General features: G+C 34.7%; 1 protein-coding gene across 1 annotated transcript in view; it reads right to left on the bottom strand.

Annotated features, from left to right (window-relative positions):
* The window catches only part of LOC150099839 (polycystin-1-like), a 94,038-nt gene that overhangs the window by 44,267 nt on the left and 23,205 nt on the right, over nt 1-26,566 (bottom strand). The window contains exons 10-15 of the mRNA XM_090403501.1: nt 17,035-17,743; nt 12,441-12,625; nt 11,520-11,697; nt 6,931-7,099; nt 5,699-5,889; nt 157-426 (exon numbers count right to left, since the gene is read on the bottom strand). Coding sequence (XP_090259627.1) covers nt 157-426; nt 5,699-5,889; nt 6,931-7,099; nt 11,520-11,697; nt 12,441-12,625; nt 17,035-17,743 — 1,702 coding nt within the window. The remainder of the gene's footprint in view (nt 1-156; nt 427-5,698; nt 5,890-6,930; nt 7,100-11,519; nt 11,698-12,440; nt 12,626-17,034; nt 17,744-26,566) is intronic.

The following is a 26,566-nucleotide window of genomic DNA, read 5'->3' as shown; positions in this document are numbered from 1 at the left end:
TCTTTTTCGAGTTTATTTAATTAGATCTCTTAGATAAAGAAATCTATGGACATTATTAGAGAAATCAAGTGTATGAGATAAACAATTCTTCCTGAAAATAATTGTCACGGAATCATGCGTGAACGCATTTTTCTGTTTTCATCCGTATAAACTCACTCCAAAACGAAAAATACTCGACATCCCCGCCTTCAGGATCTATCCATCCCATGCAGGACACTTCGAATATCTCGACTAATGCTCGTCCTTCTTCTGGTATTAGGGTGCAGTTGCCTTCCTCAGGAGGACGATTTATGTGCAGGAAAATGTCCGATTCTCCCTTTTGTCCGTACTCATTCTCTGCGCTCAGTTTGACAATAAAATCTCCGTACATCGGGTAAAACATTTTGAAGAACTTCTCACCTAAGGCCATCTTCACTTCATTAGCTCCTGCAAAAAAAAGAAGACGGAGAATTAGAATTCTATACAAGCGTATCTTCATAAATAAACATTTTCTTTTTTAAATGATTTTCATGTAAAAAGCTGGTAATAAGCGAATATATTTTCGTTTCTAGCAAACATTTACAAAATTCAAAAAGAGTGACTTTCGGGGGACTCTGCAACCCTTAGAGAGCACATCCCCTTGGTGGCGAATAGGAGAGCCTAACACACACACACACACACACACACACACACACACACACACACACACACACACACACACACACACACACACACACACACACACACACACACAAAACTATATATATATATATATATATATATGGTGGTCCGGATATACTAAATAAGGACTCGTGATGGACCAACAGGGCCATAAAGAGCATTCATCTTGATTATAACTGAAGGGGCACTCCCATGGCTCTCTAACTGGATCTCACTCACTTTAATCTTTCCTATAAAGTTTTATCAGCCAACTCTTATTTTATGACCCTTATGCCATTAGAGTACTCGACGGCTATGGGGTCTTTCCATTTCTTGCCTATATCTATGTACCCTCTATAAACTACTCTACTATAATTCTACTCTATTCTACTATAATCTATTTCTTTCCCTGCAATATACCCTATATCTCCTTTGGGTTTAAATTTGAAAGAAGGCCAGTTTGGAAGCCTTAAAGTAACAGTCCTACAACTGGACTATCCATCGAGAACATAATTCTACTTTTAAGCAAACAGAGCAAAGTAATCGAAATGAATCTATGGAAACGACCCTGAAATGGAAAAGGTAAAACGAAAATGGAAACGACAAAATATAATACATATAGCAAACAGGAACGTAAGAGGAATAGCATATAAAGAAATATAATTATACCAAATATTAAATGAAAGAAGTTTTCGAATAGCAGTAATCACTGAAACAAAAAAGAAATTAAAAAGAATGAGAACTGAAAATTTTAATGTGATATATAATGGAGTTAACAGAGACCACAGAGCACAAGCAGGAGTCATAATTTGGATTCATAACAAAACAGTAATAATATAAATTATGGAATGAACGAATAATAGAAGCGAGAATAAAAATAGAGGTTATTTAACAATAATTGGTTTATATGCTCCAGAAGAAGGAAGAGAAGATGATAATATTGAATTTTATAATCAGCTACAAAACATATATATAATAAAATAAATAAAAATGATTACGTAATTTTAGCAGGAGACTTAAATGCAAGAATTGGAAACAGGAAAATTAATAATAATATAGGAGTGCATGGAGAACATACTCCAAACAGGAATGGTGAAAATTGATCGACTTTGTAGTTTATAATAACCTAAAAATAATGAATTATTTATATAAACATAAAGACACATAAATATACTTGGGCAGCAAGAGGATGGAAATAAATATTAGATTACTTCATAAGAAATGAAAAGATATCAAAGTTCTCTTTAGATATTGGAGTTCACAGAGGATATGAAATAAGCAGTGACCACTTCCTTGTTAATATAAAATTAAGATTACCACCTAAATGGCTACAAATAATCAGAATAGAAAGAAAATGTAAAATTTTTATTTTATTTTATAAAACTAGATTATTAAATGACAAATATACAATGGCAATATGAACCAAGAATTCACCAATATTTAGATAAACTAAAACGAAATTAAGAAATAGAAATGGAATGTCTTAATATAAAAAACGATGCTAAATACAGCAGCAGCAAATGAAAGCTTATGAAAAACCAAAATAGTCAATAAAAAGAAAAAAAAACTGAAGAAATGGGATGATACAATCAAAGAAATAATCAAAATGAAAAATGAAGTTTATCACAAATGGTTAAGCAGTAAAAGATTAGAAGATGAAATAGAATATAAAAGAATAAGAGCCATAGCTAAAAGAGTAGTCAGAAAAAGACAGAGAATCATAGAACAAATTTGTTTCTAATTTAGAACATGATTTATATAAAATAAGACCCAATGTATATAAGATTTTGAAACACTTAAGTACAGATGCTAAAGAAAACATAAAATTAAACACCAAATTGAAATTAGAAGAATTTCTAAATTTCTAAAGAGAGTTGTGGACAGATAAATATTTAAATTAAAAAAAAAAGATAACTGGCAAACATTTAATGAAAAGGAAACAACTAAAGAAGAATTAGAAATCAGTCTTAAAGAAACAAGAAATGGAAAATCACCTGGAGAAGATAAGTTGGGTTCAGAATTACATAAATATGCAGGAATAAAGTTCAAAGAAAGACTCCTATTTTTAAATAAAATTTATTCAACTAGTATCCCCCCCCAATGGAATGGAAAAAAGCATTCGTGATCCCTATCTTTAAGAAAGGTAGTAGAGATGACCCTAAATATTATAGTGGTATAAGTATACTGAATTCCTGTTACAAAATATATAGCAGAATCTTAAATAAACTAATAAAATATTCTGAAAACCTTATTTTAGAAGTACAGAATGGATTTAGAAAAGGACGATCATGTATAGACCCGGCCTTTTGCCTAAAATTAATAATAGAGAAAAGAAGAGAATACAATTTAGAAATGTTGCATTTATTGACTTTGAAAAAGCATTTTATAAAGTTAAAAGAAGCATTTATTTAACATATAAAATAATATCCTAAAAGCTATCACAAGTATATATGAAAATAATCAAATACAAATAAGATTAAATAACGAGCTATCATATACGTTAGAGATAAACCAAAGGGTCCGACAGGGATGTCCCCTCTCAGCAACTCTTTTTAATATCTACTTAAATGAAATAATAATAAAATGGAATAAAAATTTATATCAAGGTATTAAACTTTCTCCTACAGTGAACTTAAACACTCTCCTTTTCGCCGACGACCAAATAATAATCACACATTCTGAAGATAACTTACAAAAAGCAATTTTAGATCTAAATGAGATAGCCAAAGATTATGGTATGATAATATCAACAGAAAATCAAAAACGATGGCCTTTAAGGGACAAGATCCAGAAGAACTAAAATAGTAATAGGTAACAGGATCCTAGAACAGGTAAATTCATTTAACTACCTAGGATGTATGATCACATATGAAAATGAAAAAGATATAAACGTAAAAATTGCAAAATATTTAAAACTAACAGGTTTAATTAACTGTATATTTAAACCAAACCTACTTGAAAAACAAACCAGACTAAAAGTATACAATTCATTAGCCCTACCGGTCTTAATGTATGGAAGCGAAATCCGGAGAATAAAACAAAAAGACAAACAAAGATTAATAACAGAAGAAATGAAGTTTATGAGAAAAACTGAAGTATACTCTATTTGATCACAAAAGAAACGAAGAAATTATGAAAGAATTAAACCAAAAATCAGTAATAGAAAAAATTAAAAAATATAAACATAAATGGATGGAACAAGTTGAAAGAATGAAAACAGAAAGATTACCAAAACAAGCCTTAAAATACAAGCCATTAGGAAAAAAGAAAACCAGGACTTCCTCTTAAGAGATTCAACGAAAAGCAGCTGGAGTATGTGATATTCGAACTGTGAAATATAATAAACATTACAGTTCCTAATGTTAAAATAGTTATTTAACTAATAATAATAATTTGGTATAATCTGCGGAGAAGGTTGTATTCTAGAAGATTGAGGAAGATTTCTACTTATATCACTCTACAAAATGATGAAATAGAACTGAATACAAATTACTTGATTTTCCGTCGGCGGTTCCTTTCTTGCACCCCAAGGAAAGATTTGTACTTGAGAAATGGTTAAAAATTGACGAAAACGAATTTAGTTGACTATAAGTCTAAAGAATGTCAAGAACTTTTAGTTTTCTCAAAAAGACGGAGAAAATAATAACGCAATCAGAAAAATGTTATAAGAAGTTTTAAGTTTTATTTGAGTTTTAGTTATCTTGAAAATCCATATGACAGCCGTTGTATCCATAATCAGAATGCTAATTTGCTTTTATTTATTATTACATATTTGCGTATGATCGATGTGATGTACGAAGAGGATTAATGTTGAACAGTGTGCAAAGCGTAAGATAAGTTATAAAATCACTGCAGTACTTCAGAGTAGTATATCATAAACTAAATAGTGAGTGAGAAGTAACATTGAAGGTTGTGATCTCGATTTACTTGGAAATTCCTAGAAAAATTAACCAACTCTCTCCACGTTGAAAAGCCAAACACCTATATACTAATATAATATAAGTATATTATATTAATATACTTATTAATAAATGTTTACAGATTGCGATGCAGAGCATATATTCAGTCTCTAAGAAATAACAGTTAGGTATGGGTCTGGAAGAAGAATAAATCTGAGAATTGCGGAAAATATTGGAAAACCAATATTCCAGTATTAAGATATCATAGAAAAGCTTCGAATGAATTCAAGGTTTTACTGCTCATATTTCTAAAATGTCTCATTAACCTTCCCAAACGAGTTCTCATCGCACGACGTCTCTTCCGCATTTTGCAATTGGGTGGTTGGTTTCCGTTTGAAATACTCGCTTCATGTCATGATGGATTGCTTTTTAATTTCGAACGTTCTTATTAGTTCCCAAGTGCCCCACGGATCCTTTCTTTCAACTACTCAATTCCTTTTATTTATTCCCCCCCCCCCCCCCCCCCCAACGACCGAATCTACAAAAACGCAAACCCCTAATTATCATCCATACTTCAGATTCTCCGAACTAGTTTCGTTTCCATTCCTCTAAGAAACAGCTTTTCTTCTTTAATATTTCTCAAAATTTCAACCTATGATTATTCATAAAAAATGATAAGAAATTTTTACTTTATCATCAACTTCTAACCCCCCCCCACATGGTGCAAGTGTATCACTGTAAAGTTTGCGACTTGAGTTGGTGTGAGATTGCTAGAACTGTTCAGAGATCAATTTCTTCAAGGCTGATTGTGTGGCGCCATCTGGTAGCGGTGTTTGAAAACAGTCTAATTCAATGAATTCTATGAAAATTTACGCATGTTCTGGATTTCATTATTATTATAGAAATACTTCCTGCAGTGAAGACTCATCGATTACAAATCATAAAAAAGAATAAAGTGATTGTTATAGAAATAAAGCAAACGTGTATTATTCCTGTAATATAATACCTAGTTTCTGACAACCATTTTTCTAGTAATTTCATATTTAGATTGTGATTTAAGCGCCATGTATTTTTTACGGTTTGGAAACGTGCAACAAGGAAATTTGCGATGGAATATCCACCTCAGATATTGTCTTTTAATGAGAAAGAATTTTCTTTACCTACTATATACTCTTCTGCTTCAGGGAGATACGTTTCATTTCCTTCCCCACCTTCTACGCCGTATATTTGCCACTGAAAAAATAGCTCGACGTCACATCCCTCACTACATAAGCCAAGAAGGCCTACCCGTACGGGATTGATCTTCTGGCCCACTGGGTCGTTGGGATAACAGAGCTTCTCTGTTTGGCACCTGAAATAAGCACAGAATTGAAGTCATTGGACTAAGAGGATCATTTGAAATGTTTAAACATTTCTTGCTTCAAATTTAAATATAATGGTACAGAATAAATTTATGTTTACCAAAACTTCATGAGAGAATGAACTGTTTTGTTATTATTTTATAGCAAACCTTCAGTCATCTATTTGCTTGGAAAATATGTGCTTACCCTTCTTTAAGTTGCATCACCACATTTATTAGTTCAATTTTCTTCCAAACTAATTAAAAGATTAAATGTCGGGAACTAATATATAACATCCCTTGACGGTATTATGCCTATTCCTATACATATAAAATATAAAAACACTTTCACGAGAAATATTGATAAGTTTCAGAGAGGCTTCATGGTGGGTTGAATATCTGCGGATGATTCAGGCAGGGAACACCAATGATGACATTTCTTGCCTGCAAAGGCATCTTTCATATCTGAAGATTAAATTTTATTTTATCAATTATTTATTGAAACAGTGAATAAAGATAATTTTAAATTAGGAATGTCCAGACAATGTGCTCGATCACCAGTTGCAATTAAACAGCATGCACCTGTTTTCCACACAAGATATCCTTAGCTTTTTCTGCGCTTTCGTCGCCATAACTGATGAGGATCAGTTTTGAAATCCCTCTTTTTTGGGGGGGGGGGGGAGGTAGGCACTGACGACAGTGCAACGTGGTCCAGATAGTTCTCATAACTGCGAAACCATCTAAGAAAACTGAACACTTCCAGGACTGAATCTAACGGCGCCCCTTTAGGATAAAGGGGGCACCTTTCAAGAAGCATATTAAGTAGATCACTCATTTCGTAATGCAAGAAACGTCTCTGTATTATCCAACTTTCAGTTTCACAGTTGACTAAAAATATATATTTTGATCCTTCTTTGCTAAAATATTTAAATTGCTAATCTAAATCCATTACAGTTGCTTTCTTCAATTCCTTTAACCTGTCACGAAATAAAATAATAATGTGTTAGCATTAATTATAACTGTGCGTCATCAAGCAAAAACAGTATGACTTACCTTACAGATATTGAAGGAGGAATTTGTTCCAGTACAACGATCTGTATTCCTCCCCAAGATGGATCTCTGTCGGACATGTCGATCCTCACAATGATCTCATAGGTAGTGTTTGGCTTACGGAAGACGGTGGTATTCCAGGTTACGCTGCCTCCGGTTATATTGAGCAGTCCTGTGTAAAAAGGAGACTGTGACTTGCATTTTCCACATTATGTTCATGTGTACAGTAAAATTGAAATGAGAAAATAAATCATCAGACAAAACACGAGTTTATGCAATCAATACTTGTGATTACGCTGTGAGTTGAATTTTGGTGATGCTGATGAAATGAATGAATAAAAATGAATGGAAAGAATTAAGAAAATTTATGGACATAAATGAAAATGAATTATAGGTTAAAGATAATAGAAAACATAAGCAGACAGATAGCTTTCTTTCTTGATGTTTAGTTGGTGATATTTTACTGTTTTTATAGAATTTTTTGTCCTATTCACATTCATTCCTAATGTGGTAATATTATCTATGTTAATATGGAACGACAGGCCAGGAAAATCTGTTCGTGCTATCATCTCGAAACCAGCTTTTCCGATTCAAAATTATTAATTTATATTTATAATCATTCTTAAATATTATTTCGAGATTTTTTTTCTCGCAAAATTCACACCAATGTATCGATTCATAAATTTGTATCTTAGTAAAATGTAACTTACGACTAAAATAATACGAAGTCAGGTTACAGTTGTTAGTTCGTGCAAAACGAATGGTTCTGTATTATCCCCTCCTTCCACTGAAAAACCTTTTCGTTTCTATTTTGTTGAGAACTATTGATCCAATCTTTAAAACTTAAATCTCAGTTCACACACGTTCATCATTCGATTAGCATTTGAAATAAAGTTCGTTTTAATTCACTTGAAAAGGTTACAGGACTTGTTATGCAGAATTACGTTGAAGCAGCTAAGGCTGTGCCACCAACTATAGTGGCTTCCATAAATTAAGAAATAGAGAGAAAAATCAACAGCTCAAACTTGTACGATGAATTTTTATGCAATTCGGTGAAAAGCAGTATGATACGAGATGTGAAATAAATAACACAAAAATTGTAAATAAACAGTTTAATTCAGTAACAAATGGGTACATTAAAAAAGTCAAAATGAGATTGCCAAAGTGCCTCAATAAAGAATGTGGTCACCCTCACAGCAATACAACTCTCGCAACGATGTTTCATAATGTTTATGATGGTGTCCAGTTGGCAAAGTTGGTAACAAGAACCATTGCTCCTTCAATGGTTCTTGTTATCAACTTGTCAACAATAAGCCCCTAAGGTTTTGGGGAAACAAATGGGTCGAGAGTAGTAACACATCTACCTAGAGCACTCAGACATGCTCAATAGGAATAAGGTAAGGAAACTTGACTGGCCAGTCCATACTACGATAGTATCTTTTTAAACATACGGGTACACGACCTTTGCTCGATGTGGACAAATACTATCTTGTAGGTTAAATATCTCCGCTATCGCACCTGCATAAAGAAGAACACAGGTTTACAGGACCTTTTCTCTATAGGTTGAAGGATGCGTGGTTCCACTAGAAGCACATTACACACTGGTGAGTCCACCCAAGGAGATTCCTCCCAAAACCATTGCACTATTTCCACCATAAGATCCCCTTTTAGGGATGTTAGAAGGATAACATGTTCCTGGTTTTCCCCAGATCAGATATCGCTTTGTAGAACAAATCGGGACTTTTGTAAATAATAGCGACCTCCATTGGTCCTGAGTCCAATGTGGAGCCTGCCCATTTCCAGCGTTCTCTCTTGTGGTGTGGGGAAAGGGCACGCAGACTACCGGTCATCTAACAAACAGGCCTACGTGAAACCTGTGTACAGTGGAAGCAGTTTTGGCAAGCAGGTAATCGGAGATATCGGTTACCCACTGCGGTTGTAGCCAGTGACCTTCCTTCGCTGTATCTTCTGGATGCTGTTTGCGACTGCTGGAATTGGTTCCACAGTCTGTGAACCACGGAACGACTCACATGTTACCATCTGAAAACTTCTCTCCTTCTCTGGCGGGTCTCTAGTTCTCCCCCCCCCCCCCAAGTTATCGCGATTTTTCTCGTTGTTCCTTAATTTATGGAAACCAGTGCACATACTAACATCTGTGTGATTAACTGCGTGAGTTCTTCCTGCTGATTTTCCTGTTCTGCAAGAAAAAATCGACCTTCGTGTACGTACTGCAATAGCATATTAGAATCGACTGCAACTTTCTAACAAACACTTCAAACACTAACTACTTCAAATTTTAGAGTGTCAGTGAACTGCTGATGTTTCCTATTTCAAATCACACTCCATTTCAACCGATCCTCATTATCCTTGGAAACTTACTAATATATGTGAACTCCATATTCTATTTACATTTATGGCATAGCGGACATAATAAAAATAATTAAAATTCATGTTTATAATGTACTAATGATTGCTTTTAAAACAATCTTAAAACATCGGTCGAATTAGACAAGAAAAAATTCTATCATTACGATATTTTTTTACGATATACATCAAAATTGATTTTAGCATACATAAATAAAGAAATTCATGTATGCTATGCAATTTCACATTAAGTATCATTAATATATTTATGGGAGAAATCTAAAAATTTCAGAACAAACTACCTACTATTATTCATGCTATTATTATTTAAGATTTTATATGGCGCTATTTTATACGAATGTCCGCAATTTATCCACAATTTCAAACTACCGTTTTCAATGGCTACTTCAAAGTTTATGAGTGTCAGTGAATGCTGATGTTTCCTGTTTCAAATCACACTCCATTTTGGCCGATCTTCGTTATCCATGGAAACTTACTGATATATGTGAACACCAGTTTTCAATGATAAGAAAATTCTTAATGTTACTTCCTCATACCATGTTGATCGGTCTTCTTTCCTTCATCATTGCCTTAGTAGCAGAATTATTTTTTCATTTCATTATTTATTTATTTTTTATAGTGATCCAAAGATTTTAAACTGTCTTACGTTTAGTACAGAGGATGGAGATAAAGGCTAGATAACTAAGTAATCCTGCTCTAGCAACCAAACAGTACTTTTTTCATCCAATTTTCGTCCCCTAATAAATACCATAATTTCATAAACACCGGTGTAAGTCATCTACCGACTTAATGACATCTACAAGCAATGATGCGACCGTCGGATACCCCTGCAGCATGGCAATTCGCTGACTTTCTCTTGTTTGCATTTACAAACAAGATAAATTTTTCTATTCTCTCTCTCTCTCTCTCTCTCTCTCTTTCTCTCGTTCTTTATGTCGTTTAACTTCTGTTTTTTCCCTGCTGGTATCCAGTATGTATATCTCATCTTTCGGTCCATCTGTTGCATTTTATTATTTTCGCCCGACTAATTTACACTTAACTGTTTCGATGTTAGTTCTTCCGCTGCACAGTCGGGAAAAGGACTTTTCTCTTTGGTTGGAGAAACTTGGTTTTGTATTTCATCACATAGTAGGAAGTGAGCATCTGCTGAAGAGTTTTCTGTTGGGAATTTTGCTATTCGCGGTATTTTTATATGTTTTAATGCATTCCATCCACCCATTATTGTCCTGCACTTCATGGTGGCGATTTATTATTATTCCCACTCCTACCAAGAGACCATTTAAGAGTGGCCGTGTCATTCAATTTGAATCACTTTTAAAAATACGTGAAACAGACCGTATTCACATATTTTCTTACGTCTACCCGGGTATTAAACGTGCGGTAATATTTTCAGAGCAATTGCGTTGCTTATCGTTTTCTTTCTTGTGAAAGATTGTTTTTCTTTTATCCATAGCGACCCTTCGTACTTGATCGAAATCCACGAAAAACGGTTTCCTAGCTTTTCATAGAAAAAAGAAACGTTTTCAAAGCTTTCTCCCGAAGAACGTTTTTCTCTTAATATTCCTATAATTTGAGCAGCATCACTGATAATCATCTTTTTTATATTTGAACAATCTTTATAATGATTCACCTTTCATTCACCTATTAATAAAATACACCGATTATACGTTAGTTTATAACATGGGCTTCTTCACATCCATTTCACGCTTTAGATAAAGCAAGAATTGCAAAAGATAACATATTTAATATAAACCTATTCATCAAAATTTTAATAGAATCTCACACGTGCACAGATGAACATTCAATGTTATCTAAGAGGTGTGATTTTTGTAAAATGCAATTGTTAAAACCATATTTTCCACCTTAGCATAGCGACTACTTTATTCCAGAGAATTTACGTTGTGTCCTATTGCCCGCCTCTGATAACAGTTCGTTACGAGTGTGCATGTTTAAATTCTCCTACTGATATAAATCATTAAGATGGTTTGATTATTTTCCAGCGCTTATGTATTAAGTTTAGCAAAAGAGGGGGGGGGGACCTTAAGCAGAAAAGATAAATAAGCTTTGATAATTTTATGAGATTTATATATTACTTTATGAAAATTACGAGTAGTGTATTCGGTACAGTCGCATCATCAAGCTAAATTAAAATACAACCACTAAGAACTACCTAATAAAACTGCAAATGTCTTTGTTTACTACCATACCTGGGCCTTTCCCGAAACATCCTCCAACATCCGATTCGTCCGCTTCCCCTGTTTCAGCTAATTTGTCCAACTCTGTTCTGTCAAGAATCGGAGATGAGACGTTTTGAAGATCGTCGCTAATTTCCCGGTTTAACACTTCGGAAGGCAAACGTCTACAGAACCACGTGATCGTAAAATTCTTTGAGAGATAAAAATGAAATGTTTTTAAAGAAACTCTCATGCTTATACATAATGTCATTTAATCCCTAGAGTAAATTGATAGTCGTTAACTCATTCACTTACTAAGTTGATTTACCTAATAACTTATATCTTTTTTTGATAATAACAATAAAAATGTAACTAAAATAGAATATGAATTGCATATGTAGCAGCCAAGTATGTAATAGAAAAAAATACCGACATAAGATACACAGAGCGACAGATACACTTGAAACATTAACTTGAAACAGCTTTTTCTAAACTATAAAAAGTATAATCATCTGAACCAACTAAATGTTAACACATGATTAATGCTGTCAAAAGTAATAATGTTAACATTGTACCGATATCTTTTTGCTTTAAGGGAGAAAATATCACATGATATCCGTTATCATACACAACAGCTATAAAACGTCGTCTATCTCAGGTACATGTGCAAAAAAAAAAAAAATCACACACCATTACTGCAGCCTACATATTTCAAATTAATTAATTGGTAATAAACTAACTGACCAAATCACACACACACACACACACACACACACACACACACACACACACACACACACACACACACACACACACACACACACACACACACCCCGCTTAAGGTAATTTATCAAAATAACTACATCATTAAACAAATTATGCAATTTCTATGGACGAGAGTTAAAGATGAAATACTAATCAGATCTTCTGGAGGTTTGCAGATAAAGTGCTTACCTTATTAGTGATGTCATCGGGATCAACGGAAAATCTTCCTGGATCAAGAACGATACCTTGTCCCCATCCTCGAACAATTCTTGACTGAGCACCGTCTGCCATTAAAACTATCACCGGAGAAGGAATGATTTTGATGTGCGTGTCGATGGCCTTGTGGAATTGCAACGGTGGAGTGGAAATGAAAGCTGTGTGGAAATAAACCCTCGTTACATAATAATGCCAACAATATCACATTTCTTTCTTTTCACTACAAACGCAATAGGACTCTTATTGTCATCTTCTAAATACTTTTAATTCAGTCTCTCTCTCTCTCTCTCTCAGTTTTTTTTTTTTTTTGTGTGTGTGTATACTTCATGCAATGAGGCGCGATATTTTTCACCTTGTACACATACACTTTCCCCATTTTTTGTAGTTTTTATGCAGGTCGACTGGCCAACTGGTTTACAAAACAAGAGCTATGGCTCATTTTAAAACTGTTCTATTTCCCATTCTCTAATTTATCATAAACATATTCTATAATATACAAAATTTGCATTTCTTTTCTATAACGCAACCTTTCGTAATAATTTTCTATAATATAAAACATACTGAATACCATAAAAATTCACATGACAACGGACAGGACGAAATTAGTCAATTTAATTGGGCCCCTATTTATATGAATAAAATTGCCAAAAAATATTGCAGAGTACTGAAATGAATTTTGAAGTCTTCCCTCATTGGAGGCGTTTTCATGCCACTGATGCATTATTTGTTTCCCAGCCACTGCAGAAGGCAGTTAGCTGCAGTCCTGTTATAATTAGTTTTCACCTAATTATTTAGGTGACGCTCAAAGCTGACCTTTGACTTTCAGCTCGTTTACATCCGGTGAATCAGATGATTCGCGTGTCTTGTGAAGTAAGAAGCGATGGGATGGGCATGACTCGCTTTGAAATACAATTACATGATGAGCAGGGCTTTCCATTATCATCTCTTTTTTCAAAGTGTAAAAGGAAGTCTGTGAATGAAGGTGTGAGTTAGTGAATACTCAAGCTGAAAACTTTGGATCGACAAAGTTCGTGGTTAAACCATTAAAAAGAATGAGGAGCTAATGACGAGGCGAAGGGTCGTCCATAAATTACACAAAGCACTTTTTGATTTTATATCCCTCTCCTCTCTGTCATAAAGTGCAATATATAATAATGTGAACTCCCTGCCTACTGTCACAAAAATCTCCCCACCTCCTGAAAGAACTGCATAATTTACGGTCAAGTCTTGAGTGACTGCAGAGATCGTTTAGATTACACCAAATCTGCCAAGGTTAAAAGGATGAATCTGTTATGTCTGTAAAGTGCGTGTATTCACTAAGGCGGTTTGCATATTATGATACTGATTACCTTGCTGCTCGTATGCAAACAATTAAGTTTGCGCCTGAAACAAAGTTCAAGTCTAAAGATGATACAACACCAGGGCAACTCATTGTAAAGGTGGGTAAAGCTCTGATCATTATTCTTAGTATTTTTCATAATGTAAAGCACATCTCACTAAAAGATGTATAATGCAATACATTATGGGTGGGGTCACCACCCAGACCGGTTTCAACCTTTTTTGAATGTAAAAGCGAAACGGGCTCTAAAAATAAGACGATTCCGAAAGATCGCCCAACTCTGCGTTGTTCTACTCAATGACAGGCTCAACCCGTCACCGAGAAGAACTTCTCAGTATTGGCTCTACCCAGTGGTAGGCTCACCCCACCACCAAGCAGAGCCATAATCTCAACGGTGGACCCACTGAGAGACAGGCAAAAACCTATCCCCAAGCAGAGCCTCATGGAGCTCCCACCGGTTTCAACGTTTTTTGAGGTCTCTTCAGTGAGTAGCTATACCCTAAATACCAATGTTTTAGTAATTTTTTATTAATTTTTATTTTAAAAAATTAAAATTAATTTTTTAACTTGTACCAAGTTAAAAAATTAATGACATCTATATCTCCTTCAGAGATTCTTATTAAAAATAAAAACACCTTGCAGCAACTTCTATAGGTAAAGTTGATAATGCTCTGTATTACTAAAACAAAAAGGCCAATGTCTCCTGTAGGAGATGTGTTACTATTGAATACTAAAATTCCCTGGAAGACAGAAACAAATTACGTGGGTGTGATTCTCGACAAAAAGCTATCTTTCAATCTGCACACTAAGTCTGCGTGCATAAAGGCATCTAAAGCCATAGCTCAGATCTATCCGCTAATTAACAGAAATAGCAAGCTCAGCAACAGAATCAAATTGCAACTATACCAGATGACAATTCGTCCCATAATCACCTATGCCTCTACGGCCTGGAGCCACACCTCTAATACTAACATTATCAAAATGCAGCGAGTGCAGAACAAGTGCTTGAGAATGATTCTGAACGCCCCGTGGTATCTTAGAAACAATCAACTCCATAGAGACACAAATATTCCCTATATTCTCTCTTTTCTACAATCCTTAGCATCCAAGTTTTTCCTAAAGACGTCCACACATCCCAACGATTTGGTTCAGCAAGCTGCACCATACGATCCAAAGGACATATTCAAATACAGAAGACCAAAAGCTATATTAATCTCCTTTAGTGATGCATAATCTCCATGCCCATTCAGGGTGAGCAAACTGCTCATAAATTTTACCTTCACTGTAACCACAACAGATAGCGGGGAATATGAAAAGCATCTTGCTTCACCCCTAAAGTCATAAATGTCAATTGTCAAACCTTGGTATTTAGGGTCTCGCTACTCACTGAGGAGACCTCAAAAAAGGTTGAAACCGGTCTGGGTAGTGACCCCACCCATAATGTATTGCAGTATACATCTTCTAGTGAGATGTGCTTTACATTATGAAAAATACTAAGAATAGTGATCAGAGCTTCACCCACCTTTACAATGAGTTGCCCTAGTGTTGTACCATCTTTAGACTTGAACTATGTTTCAAGCGCAAACTTAATTGTTTGCATACTTGGAATTAGGAGTTAAATAACCAAGCTTATAAAATTTCTTGGTAACCCTAATATACAGTATCCCCAAGTTAAAAAAATTAATTACATATATATATAGGCTTTAGAGGCAGAGAGAATCAACTGGAATCTGATTAGTAGTTGGATACAACTTTCATTCCTTTTCCTACGGGCTAAAATCGTTTGTAAGACGTTTGTTCATGGATAATAATGTTAATGATAATAAGCCACATAATTATGAAATTGTTCTTGGTATAAATGACATTGGCCGTTTCACAACATTAGATATTCGCAGGTCTCATAAATACGAGGCGATTTTCAGTTTCTTGTTAAAAAAAGCGAAAAATTGCAACACTGCACCACAGTTTTTTAAATTTTACCAGTACTGTACTAGAAATTCTACAAAATAGATGAAGACCAAATCAGGTAAGGTTTGGGCAATCAATTGAGCCTATGGTCAATCAGAGGCACCTTAAGATTTTGTACCCACTCCATTATATTTGTAGACTACTCTTATCTGCTGTAACTCTATATTGCGTGTGCTATATGGGCACCTTATATATGATAGAAATATGAAAGTTTCAGGGTGAAGAGACCTATCATCTTTCTTTGAAAAGACCTCTATGAAGATTGTTCAAAGGGAAAATGTCGCAACATCCTCGGGACTGCGCTTAGTCTGTTAGTATAATTTTCCATTTGCAACGGAAAATGATAGTAATGATATCGAAGATGGTTAAGCACACTTCTTACAGAGATCACAAACTGTTCCACTCCACGATTTTCGATTTTAAGTAAGATTTTACCAAGAGATGTAACATAATTATAAAATAGTACTTAGAAAACACTGCGCTTCTTTATTTCATTAAAATAAATTTTATCTCGGTGTCAACATATTCTAGCTGACCAATTGTTATGGAATTTCAAGTATCGGATTTGCAGATTTATACTTTTCCTCTTCCCTACTTCATTGATAGATGATCCATGCTTGGTCATACTCTTGATAGATTTAATTTGGATTCGATTTAAGAAAATGCTCCTCCCATACCCACTTATCCGCATCAAATACAAAAAGGGGAAAATAAAATCTTCGAGTAGGAGATAGGTATTACAGTAATGAAACATCAAACAATAAAAGAAAAATCGAAATGTTAACTTGGCATATTTTCTTATGGTATCTTGGACTTCACCGTTTTTTTTTAATTATGTTTTGGATTTATTTGCCCTTAATATCACTTACCTAATGTTTACTCTACATGTAATTTTTAACGTATTAATGCGTATGCTATGTTCTTATTGTTTTGGATAACCGATAATAATCGATAATAATAACCAATTTGGATAATAACCGATAATTCATAACGGCTTACTTACGGCTTCACAGCTTACATTTCGACTGAGGTCACTGATCTAAGTTATTCAATAAAAGAAAACAGTCTACAAACAGCACATGATTCCAGTCGAATCCTATTCTACAAATCTTTCTCTTCGACCACTGAGATTTGCTATTCGGATACAATTGTAATACTTCCATGAAGTATTACACCGCTATGCGAGGATCCAGCGAGTTTAATCAGCGCATTTAAGATTGACATATGGGCCACTACTAAGTGAAATGAAAGTTTACGTACCTGTTACATTGACATTAAAGACAAACTTGTAGACTCCAGGTATCAAAAAGAATGGCGGAATATATAGCATGGATCGGCGATAAGAGTCCAGTGGAGTGAGATCTATTTCTTCTTCAACAAACCCAGCAGTTTCATTCAACCTAAATCCTTGCCAGGTTCGGATTGTCTCGCTCGAGTCGTTACACTTGACCGTTGTATAGGAATAGAGTTCCACAGCTCGAGATCTGTAATTTTCCTTGGCCGCTGAGAAGCGAGCTATCCTGCTCCTGATCGCCAACTCTGGAGGTTTGCACGTCTGGTTGGAGATGATGAACGTCAAGGTGAAGGTAGCTTCAGAAATGTCATTATACGCCTTTAAGAAGAGGTCAAACTTTCCTTTAAGCGTATAAGTATGCTGAAGAGAGAGGGGATCGGTAATCTCTCCTTCGTATATTACATCTTCGGTGGTAGCGTTTTGGCTGCAGAGTTCCGGAATTCCGTAGGAACGAAGTGTTGTGCCGTCATCATAGTCGACAAGAAGGCACGTGTCTGTTCCGATGGCATCGAAGCTAACATCGAAATATTTCTCTTCATCCTCTTCTGTGACGTTGACGTTGTCTACAGCCACGATTCCTTTCACTGGCTCCATGACGTACAGAAACACTTCGAAAGGTTCTGTGTTTTTCTGAACGTGATTCCACGCATACACTGTGTAGTTATACATCCCGGCCTGAAATGAAATGATGAAATTATAATTTTGAACTGTTGATTTGTGCGCGAATTTAACTTTACTGCTAAGAGATACTTCATGTAATAGACGTTGTCAATAATATACTAAGTGCTGAAAACAAAACAAAAAAAAAAACAGGAACAAAACATTCAAGAAGAATTCAAACAGTAAAAATAAAAATTTGCAGTGCTAAGCTAGGAATATTAATTCTGTCATTTTGCTAAAATTAGCGTCTTTTAAAATGCCTTCGTTTTCGCAGTGGCCAGATTGAAAACTTTGTTTTTCAAAATAAGAGCGAAATAAATTTTAGCAAACAAAACGATTCACTGTGGAAAAAAATCCCTCTTGATGCAATAATAAGTTATGGAATGGTAAAAATCTTTACCATTCCATAAAGCATAAAAATAATTGTTGTAAGAGGGGCAGTTTCCAAGAAACACTTAACGTTCACAAAGGCGAGAATGCTTCTTCAATATGATAAATACTTCAAGCAACGCATCCCTGCTCTTATGAACGCAATCGTGCAGCTCAACTCACTTTGAATTCACACGTGTTGATTGGCTTGTTTATTATTAAGTGGAGATTCTTGAATTACCATTCTCTAAACAGACAACATGAGAATTGTGGAATAAAACTATCAACACTAGCAGTAGTAGTATTGCTATGTAAAACCAAGCGAAGCATTTTAACGCAACCTTGATCTAAATTATTGTATCTTTTTTTAAAGTTCTACAATTCCTTCCTGGAGGTGGCAAAAAACTTTTTTTTTCTAGCCATTACCTGGAAACGTGGCATCAAATGAACTGCGAATTTCTAATTTTAAATTTGAGATGAATATTTGAAATAATATGAACAATATTCAATACTTGACTTATGAATATTAAAGAGTGGTATGGCAATTTCATTACTTTATGATAAGTTGGAGGTTTAATTACTGAACCGAACTGCGTATAAGCTAACATCGCGAGTACAGCGAAGTCATTTCTAAATGAATGAACTTTCCGAAATTAAATGTTTTGCCCTGCTATAGCTTTCTCCGTTAACTTTTGATATATGATAAGCTGCGTCTTTCTTAGTTGATATGATCAGCAGAATCAAGATCCTGTTAGTATTTCCCTGAAGGAAAAATATAATTCTTAATTGATAATAAAACTTCATATATTTAACTATGTTCTAACAAACATTGCGTGTTTTTAAGGGTATTTTCTTGCATTATGGAAATAGTCAAATATCAGTAAATACTCTAAACGTTATGTGCATAACTAACTTTCATGTTGTCTTCAAGAAAATGTGGATGTCTTTTTACATTAACTACCGTAAGGATATTGACATGTTTACAGCTCCGTAAATAGATGGACAACCATGTCCACCATGGAGAAACGGAAATATTTTACAAGCTATGCTCTGGAAGTTGGAACCTCTGCAACGTCCCAAGCTGTAAATAGTTACAGGGAAGAATACAATGAAACTGTGGGTAAAACGAGCGCTACAATTGCACTGTAGCGCTCGTTTTACCCACCCGTAAATGATGATGTCAACTTAAATCCGAAAGGAAGATCGGTATCTAATATTCCTCATTTGAAAACAAGAAACAGGGTCTTGAAAATTGGAACTTGGAACGTGAGAACATTATATAAAGTAGGGAATTTTGACAACCTTATACAGGAAATAAAAAGACTTAAAGTTGATGTGATGGGAATTAGTGAAACAAGATGGCCTAACATGGGAAAACTAGAAAAAGATGGCTTTACATTTGTATATTCTGGTGGAGAGAAGATGAATATGGAGTGGGTTTCATGATTAAGAAAGACATCTTTAAATATGTAATGGGGCTGTGGTCCATATTATTCTTTCGTTTATGGACCACAGCCCCATTACAGCCCCTTTGCGGCTTATTAAATTAGCCGCAAAGCCTTTTAACATCATAATTATCCAGATTTATGCCCTTACGATGACCTACAATGATAAAGAAATAGAAGATTTTTATAATAACTTAGAAAAATCTATAGAATATGTAAAATCAAATGAGATACTCATAGTGATGGGTGACTTGAATGCAAAGGTTGGAGAAGGGGAAGAAAATCGAGTTGTTAGAAAAGTTGGACTAGGCGACAGATATGAAAGAGGTGAGGGATTGATTCAATTCTGCATTCAAAACAACTTGCGCATAATGAATATTTTCTTTCAACATCCAAAGCGCAGACTGTATACTTGGACAAACCCAGATAACTCTATAAGAAACCAAATAGATTTCATAATGATAAATAACAGATACAAAAATAATATAACCAACATAAAAACATACCCATGTGCTGATATAGGTTCAGACCATAACCCGGTTGTGTCTACTTTAAAAATTAAACTTAAAAAACATTTCTAAAAACAATCATACTGAAAGACTTGACTTCACATCTCTGAATAGACCTGACAACATAATGGTGTTTAACTCAGAAATTAGGAAGAAATTAGATCATGTCGGATATACAACAGAGGACAATATACTTTGTAACACAGAGGCAATTGAAAACAGGTGGTCAAATTTTAGAAGTGCAATATATAAGACAGCTAAAGAGGGTATTCCAAAAATTAAATACAATAAGATAAAATCCTGGATAGCCGAATCAATACTAGAACTTATGAATGAAAGACGAAAAAAGAAAAGTACACAACAGTATAGAATACTTAGTAAAATTATAAAAAATGAATGCAGGAAGGCTAAAGACAAATGGCTAAATGAAAAATGTAAAGAAATAGAGGAATTGGACAAGAAACACAATAGTAAAGAAATGAATAAATCACAAGCCCTGACAAATAAAAAGAAAAATTTCAACCATAATCCTTGTATAAAAGATCAAAATGGACAAATGCTACTAGAGAACACAAGATATCATAAAAAGATGGAAAGAATATGGAAAAGAACTGTTTGACTCTGATCGCACAGACGCACCAGATATACAAAATATGGATGGTGAACTAATTACATATGAAGAAATAGAATACCCTCTAAGTCAAATGAAAACAGGTAAAACACCAGGCCCTGATCAGATCCCTATTGAATTGTTAAAGAAAGTAAATGAAACACACTTAATGACCTAAAGTTACTTTTAATAACATGTATGATGCAGGATACATCTCTGATGATCTAAGGAAATCCACTATTCCCAAAATTCCAAAAACCTTTGAATGTTCAGAATATAGACTAATACGTTTAACAAGCCATGTTGCAAAATTACTACTGAGAATAATCCTAGAAAGAATAAAAGGCACTTTGTCAGTAGAAATAAAATACACTCAATCAGGTTTTCAAAAAGACAAAGGTACAAGAGAAGGAATCTTCAATTTGAAAAGATTATGCGAAAGAAGACTTGACAACCAGAAAAGCATATATCTTTGTTTTATTGATTACATCAAAGCATTTGATTCAATAGATCACAAGAAATTAATACATATCCTACAGAAAAATGGGTTAAAAGGAAAAGATCTATGTATAATTACAAATATATACTGGAATCAAATGGCCTCAATAAGACATAAAAATACATATTCTGGCAACTTTGAAATCAAAAAAGGAGTAAGGCAAGGATGTGTCTTATCATCCTTCCTGTACAATATATATGGTGAACACGTTTTTAAAAATATTTCAGAACTGAAGGGTGTAAAAGTCGGAGGTAGGAACTTCAACAACTTTAGGTATGCAGATGACACAGTCCTTATAGCTGAATCTGAAGATGATCTTTCAAAAACTTAGTCACAGAAATGTACAACAGAAGCTTAGACATGGGACTAATTATTAACCTAAAGAAAACAAAGTGCATGATTATATCAAAAGAACCAATAAATAAGAAACTAAACATAACTGTTAACAAAAAGAAAATTGAACATGATCAGTCTTTTATATACGTGGGCTGTTCAATAAGTAATAAGACTAATTTTACTGTGGCGAAACCACTAATCACAATATTAATTTCTGTGGAATAAAGAAATGTTGCTGTGTGTATTAACAAAAGAGGTTGATAGATGGCGTATACGGGCTGATGTGCCAGAGTGTCACGTGAATAAACGCCAGCTTGTTTCGGCGTGCCTGCGAGGCACGCCCAGTCTTCGAAATGGAAGCGTCCTTGGAACAGCGTTATGCGATTAAATTTTGTGTGCGTTTGCAAAAATCTGCATCGGACACTTTTAACATGATACGCGAAGCTTTCCACGATGAAGCAATGTCGAGGGCAAGTGTTTTTCGCTGGCATAAAACTTTTAAGGAAGGAAGGCAAAATGTGGAAGATCTTGAACGTGAGGGAAGACCTTCAACGTCTTCCCTCACAAAGGAAGCGTCCATTGCTGAAGAATGGCTTCTTATTGCACCACGATAATTCAAGGCCACATATTGCTGGTTGTGTAGTGGACGTTTTGCAGAAGAACAACACAGATATCCTACCACATCCTCCATACAGTCCTGATCTCGCACCGTGCGATTTCTGGCTGTTTCCTAAGCTCAAGAAACCACTAAGAGGCCGCCATTTTGAAAGCAACAAAGCATGTTAAAACTGCTGAGGCGGTTTTGAAAGAACTCTTAAAAAACGGACTTTCACATGTGTTTAAGAAGTGGACGCAACGTTGGGACAAATGCATCGTGTCTCACGGTAGTTACTTCGAAAAAGACCATGTAAATGATGACGATTAAAGGTAATCTGTTTTCTGTATAAATATAGTCTTATTATTTATTGAACAGCCTACGTATTTGGGACAAATGTTTACAGACAGAGCAAATTCCCTTAAACAAATAAAAAGAAGAATAGAGATAGCAAGAAAAGTCTTTACTGATATGAAAACTGTTCTAACATCCAGAGACATTAATATAGACACAAGAAAAAGATTAATAAAATGCTATATCTGGTCAAGCCTTCTTTACAACAGTGAAACTTGGACTCTAAATAAAGAAGCAGAGAAAAAATTAGAAGCTTTCGAAATGTGAACCATCAGAAGAATTTTGAAAATACCATGGACAGAGAAAATGAAAAACGAAGATGTTTTAAAGAAAGCCAAAATGAAAAGAACATTAATGAAAATAATTAAAGATCGAAAACTTAAATATTTTGGACATCTAACTAGACAAGAAGGCATTCAGAAATTAATATTAGAAGGAAAATTGAATGGAAAAAGAGGGAGAAGCAGACCCAGGAGAATGTGATTTGAAGACATTAAGGACTGGACTGGCTTGAATTACCATAAATGTTCCAGAGCAGCAAAAGAAAGAAAAAGGTTCCGTGACACGGTTGTCAACCTCCTTCAAGGGGATGACACTTGAAGAAGAAGAAATAGATGGATGTGAAATACCCACTGAAATTGCAATGATATTCAGATGCTATTAAAGTAATATGAATACAAAGCATAAAATATTTGCTATTTTATCCATCTGGCCTAGGGTGGTTAATATACTGACTGTGAAATAGTATAATGACGCATTATATTTTTTGAATGATGGCTTCAAACATGTAAGAAAAAACTAAATATAATTTATTACTCCTATATATTTCATTCAATATGTCACGAGTTCTTTCAGGGAGTATACAGAAAAACTGGTAATAACATTTAAATTCTGAATACAAGAAAAAGTCACACACCAAGCGTATAATATCACCTGTCTCGGTCACGGCTATCCAGTAGGAGGAAACACTATTAGAGTTCAGAAACGTGGGAATAGATGTATACTTAATTAATTTAAAAATAACAAATAAAATAAAATATTTATATTTAATGAATAGAAATATAAACAATTATAAACAACTAACAGCAATCACTTTCTAAAAAATTAGAAATAGGGATACAGTCTGTCCGATTAAGATTAGCACGGTGGCGCAGGGCTTCACACGATTCAAAAATGGACGATTGAATTTGAACTTACTGTAGTGTAGCATCTTGTTCCATAGCACTTTTCTCACGGGCTCTGAAGTCGATACACAGTCGAAACGGCTCACACCCACCCCGTTACTCCTACTCCTAATCTTGTTTCATCATACTCTCCTTTCCCCAAAAATTTCTCTTTCACCTTCTTTCCCAAAAATATTCACAACCTACCCTTAAAACCCAGTTTTTAAATTCACATGCCTTTGTCTCACCCACATCTCTATCTCCACATTTCCACCCCCCCCTCTGCTTCCTCTCAGTCATACTTCAGCAATAATATAAATGTTCATCGCCATACGACGGATGCTGCTCAATAAGATGATAACCAGGATCATCCTTCAAAAGTATGTCCAAAATTATTCCTTCCTTATATTCTTCATGCATTTAAATCTTTAAAACATCAGCACCCCAATGACATCATAAAAGGGATGCTTCTAAACAAAAATAAGCTAAATAACCATAAAAATTAATATTAGAGGAGTAACATGAAAATTTTCCAGAAATAATATCTTTTGTTCCAGATGGTTTTCCATTGAACTCTGTGTCGATGGCATGAGAAGCAAAACCTGAAGTTTCGGAATACAAAAATGGTCCTCTTCGATTCTATGATGATGATCTTCGATAGGTGGTAAGAAAGATGACAACTTCTGGGCGGTTTGAAGGTGGGGTACAAATTATGTCTGCGATGGGTACACGCTATTTGTTCCGATGGTTCCGATGTTTCTTTATGGTAGGGTATGCTGATCCGTTTGATATCAGATTACAGTCTGGAAGAGGGATGATAATTATCAAAATATTTAATAATAGAACAGGTTTTAATTAATTCTTCTGTTAGACGAGACTCAGAAGAACAAATTATGTGTGCTCGGTGTACAAGGCTTTTGATAATACATATTTATTTTGAGAAGAATGATGATGTGAAGAACATCAAGATTATGTAAGATTTTTTTGGAATCTGAAGGTGCATGCCATCGACACTAAACACAGAGTTCACTAGAACCGTACCAAGATAACACACTACAGAAGGTTCACATTTCATTGTCTATTCTTTCATTGGTGTGAAGCCCTACTCCATTGTCCTAATCTTAATCGGACAGATTGTATGCCTATCTGTAAAGTTCGGAAGTGATTATTGTTAATTGTTTTTACTTTTTATATTTTTTAAATATTTTATTTATCTACAAACATTAAGTGGTATTAAATCCAGCATTATTTCAAATCCTAATGTAGAAACTACAAAGTTTCGTATGAAATTTGACCAGAGAGCTTACGGAAATACACTCGCCGATATTTATGAGTTGCCCTAGCCGGACCTCATAGGAGACATGCACTCTATGACATCATTCATATATTCGCCTCCTATTTTGATAAAGTTTCACTGGCTTGACAGCTATTTGAAACTCGTTGGTTTTCGTCAGAGACCAGGCAGAAACCTTAAGAGAGCGAAAACTCCCAGTACTAAGGAATTGAAACATCGGAGAGGTGTATTTTTCGTAAGCGAACTCTCGGTTGATGCGTAAAATAAAGAGCCAAAAGACTTCACTTCGGCGATGCAAAATTTATAAAAATTAATTGTAATATTAATTCTATAATTTTAATAAATGTTTTCATTTTGCATCTTCGAAGTTAAGCCTTTTCGCTATTTATTTTAATAAATATTTTATTTATTTATTATTTTTTAAATTAATTATATGTTAATTCCCATGTCTCTGAACTCTGAGTACTTCCTTCTACTAGGTAGAAGACAAAAAAAGTGGTAACAACGTTTAAATTCTGCATACATGATCGAGACACGTGATATATACGCATGCGGTAACTTGTTCTTGTATTCAGAATTCAAATGTTGTTACCAGTTTTTCTTCTCCCTGAAAGAAGCTCATGACATATTGAGCGAAATATATAGGAGTAATAAATTATATTTAGTTTTTTTCTTACATGTGAAGCAGTTATTCAAACAAAAAATATATACAGGGTGTTCGGGATAAATTTGACATATTTATAATTAATTATATTTTTCCGTAAGTTACATGTATTAACACACACTTCTCTTCATTTAAAAGTTTGGACCCTTCTTCATTCACATACAAGATGTCAGAAAGGATGGATAGCTGGAACCCACCTGAATCATGGAAGAGAATAACTTGTATCATGATGATTCGTGCCCGCCATCAAAATAAGGATATTACGACTGCTGCCCAATGCTCCCTGAATACAGTAAAAACAATCAGGCATGAACTAGAGACTTGCAATGGTGACTACGAGGATGTAGCAAGAAGAAAGATCCCTAGCAGACGATCTGATTGCGTTCGTACAGCAGAATTCCTCGCAAATCTGCAGGAACAGGTGTTGAAGAACCCTGGCATTGGAATTCGGGCTTTGTTCGTGGAGTTGCTAACTGTAGTCAAGCCCTGGATAACAAGGGTAGCCAATGGTAGGCCGTATGTATGGCAGCAGGATTCGGCCCCTTGCCACACCTCTGGGAAAAGTCAAAAATGGTTGTCTGAAAATTTCTACGACTTCACCAGTCCAAATGTTTGGCCTCCAAACTCCCCAGACCTTAACCCCATGGATTATTTTGTATGGGGCGCAGTTGAAAAAGACACCAATCGCACTTCCAGTAATACAAAAGCCCAGTTAATGGATAAAATTAAAACAGTTTTTGCGGCCCTTCCCAGGGAGACTGTAGCATCAGCTTGTTCGAGGTTCCGAAGCAGAATTGAAGCTGTGATCGATGCTAATGGTGGTTATTTTGAGTAAATCTTGTTGATAGTATTGTAATTAACTCTGCCTGTAATGTTGTTTTGTCAATTCATTAAATTTAATAGATACAAAGAAGATTTTCTTTTTCCTTACGAAACTGTCAAATTTATTCCGAACACCCTGTATATATGGCAAGTCTAACGTGCATGTCTCTATTAAACA

Source organism: Typopeltis vanoorti, chromosome 14, assembly GCF_054136105.1.
Source record: "Typopeltis vanoorti isolate ZY-2024b chromosome 14, IOZ_Tvanoo_1.0, whole genome shotgun sequence".
NCBI lineage: Eukaryota > Metazoa > Arthropoda > Arachnida > Uropygi > Thelyphonidae > Typopeltis > Typopeltis vanoorti.
Note: the sequence above shows the minus strand (reverse complement) of the source record. Positions and strands in the feature narration are given on the sequence as shown.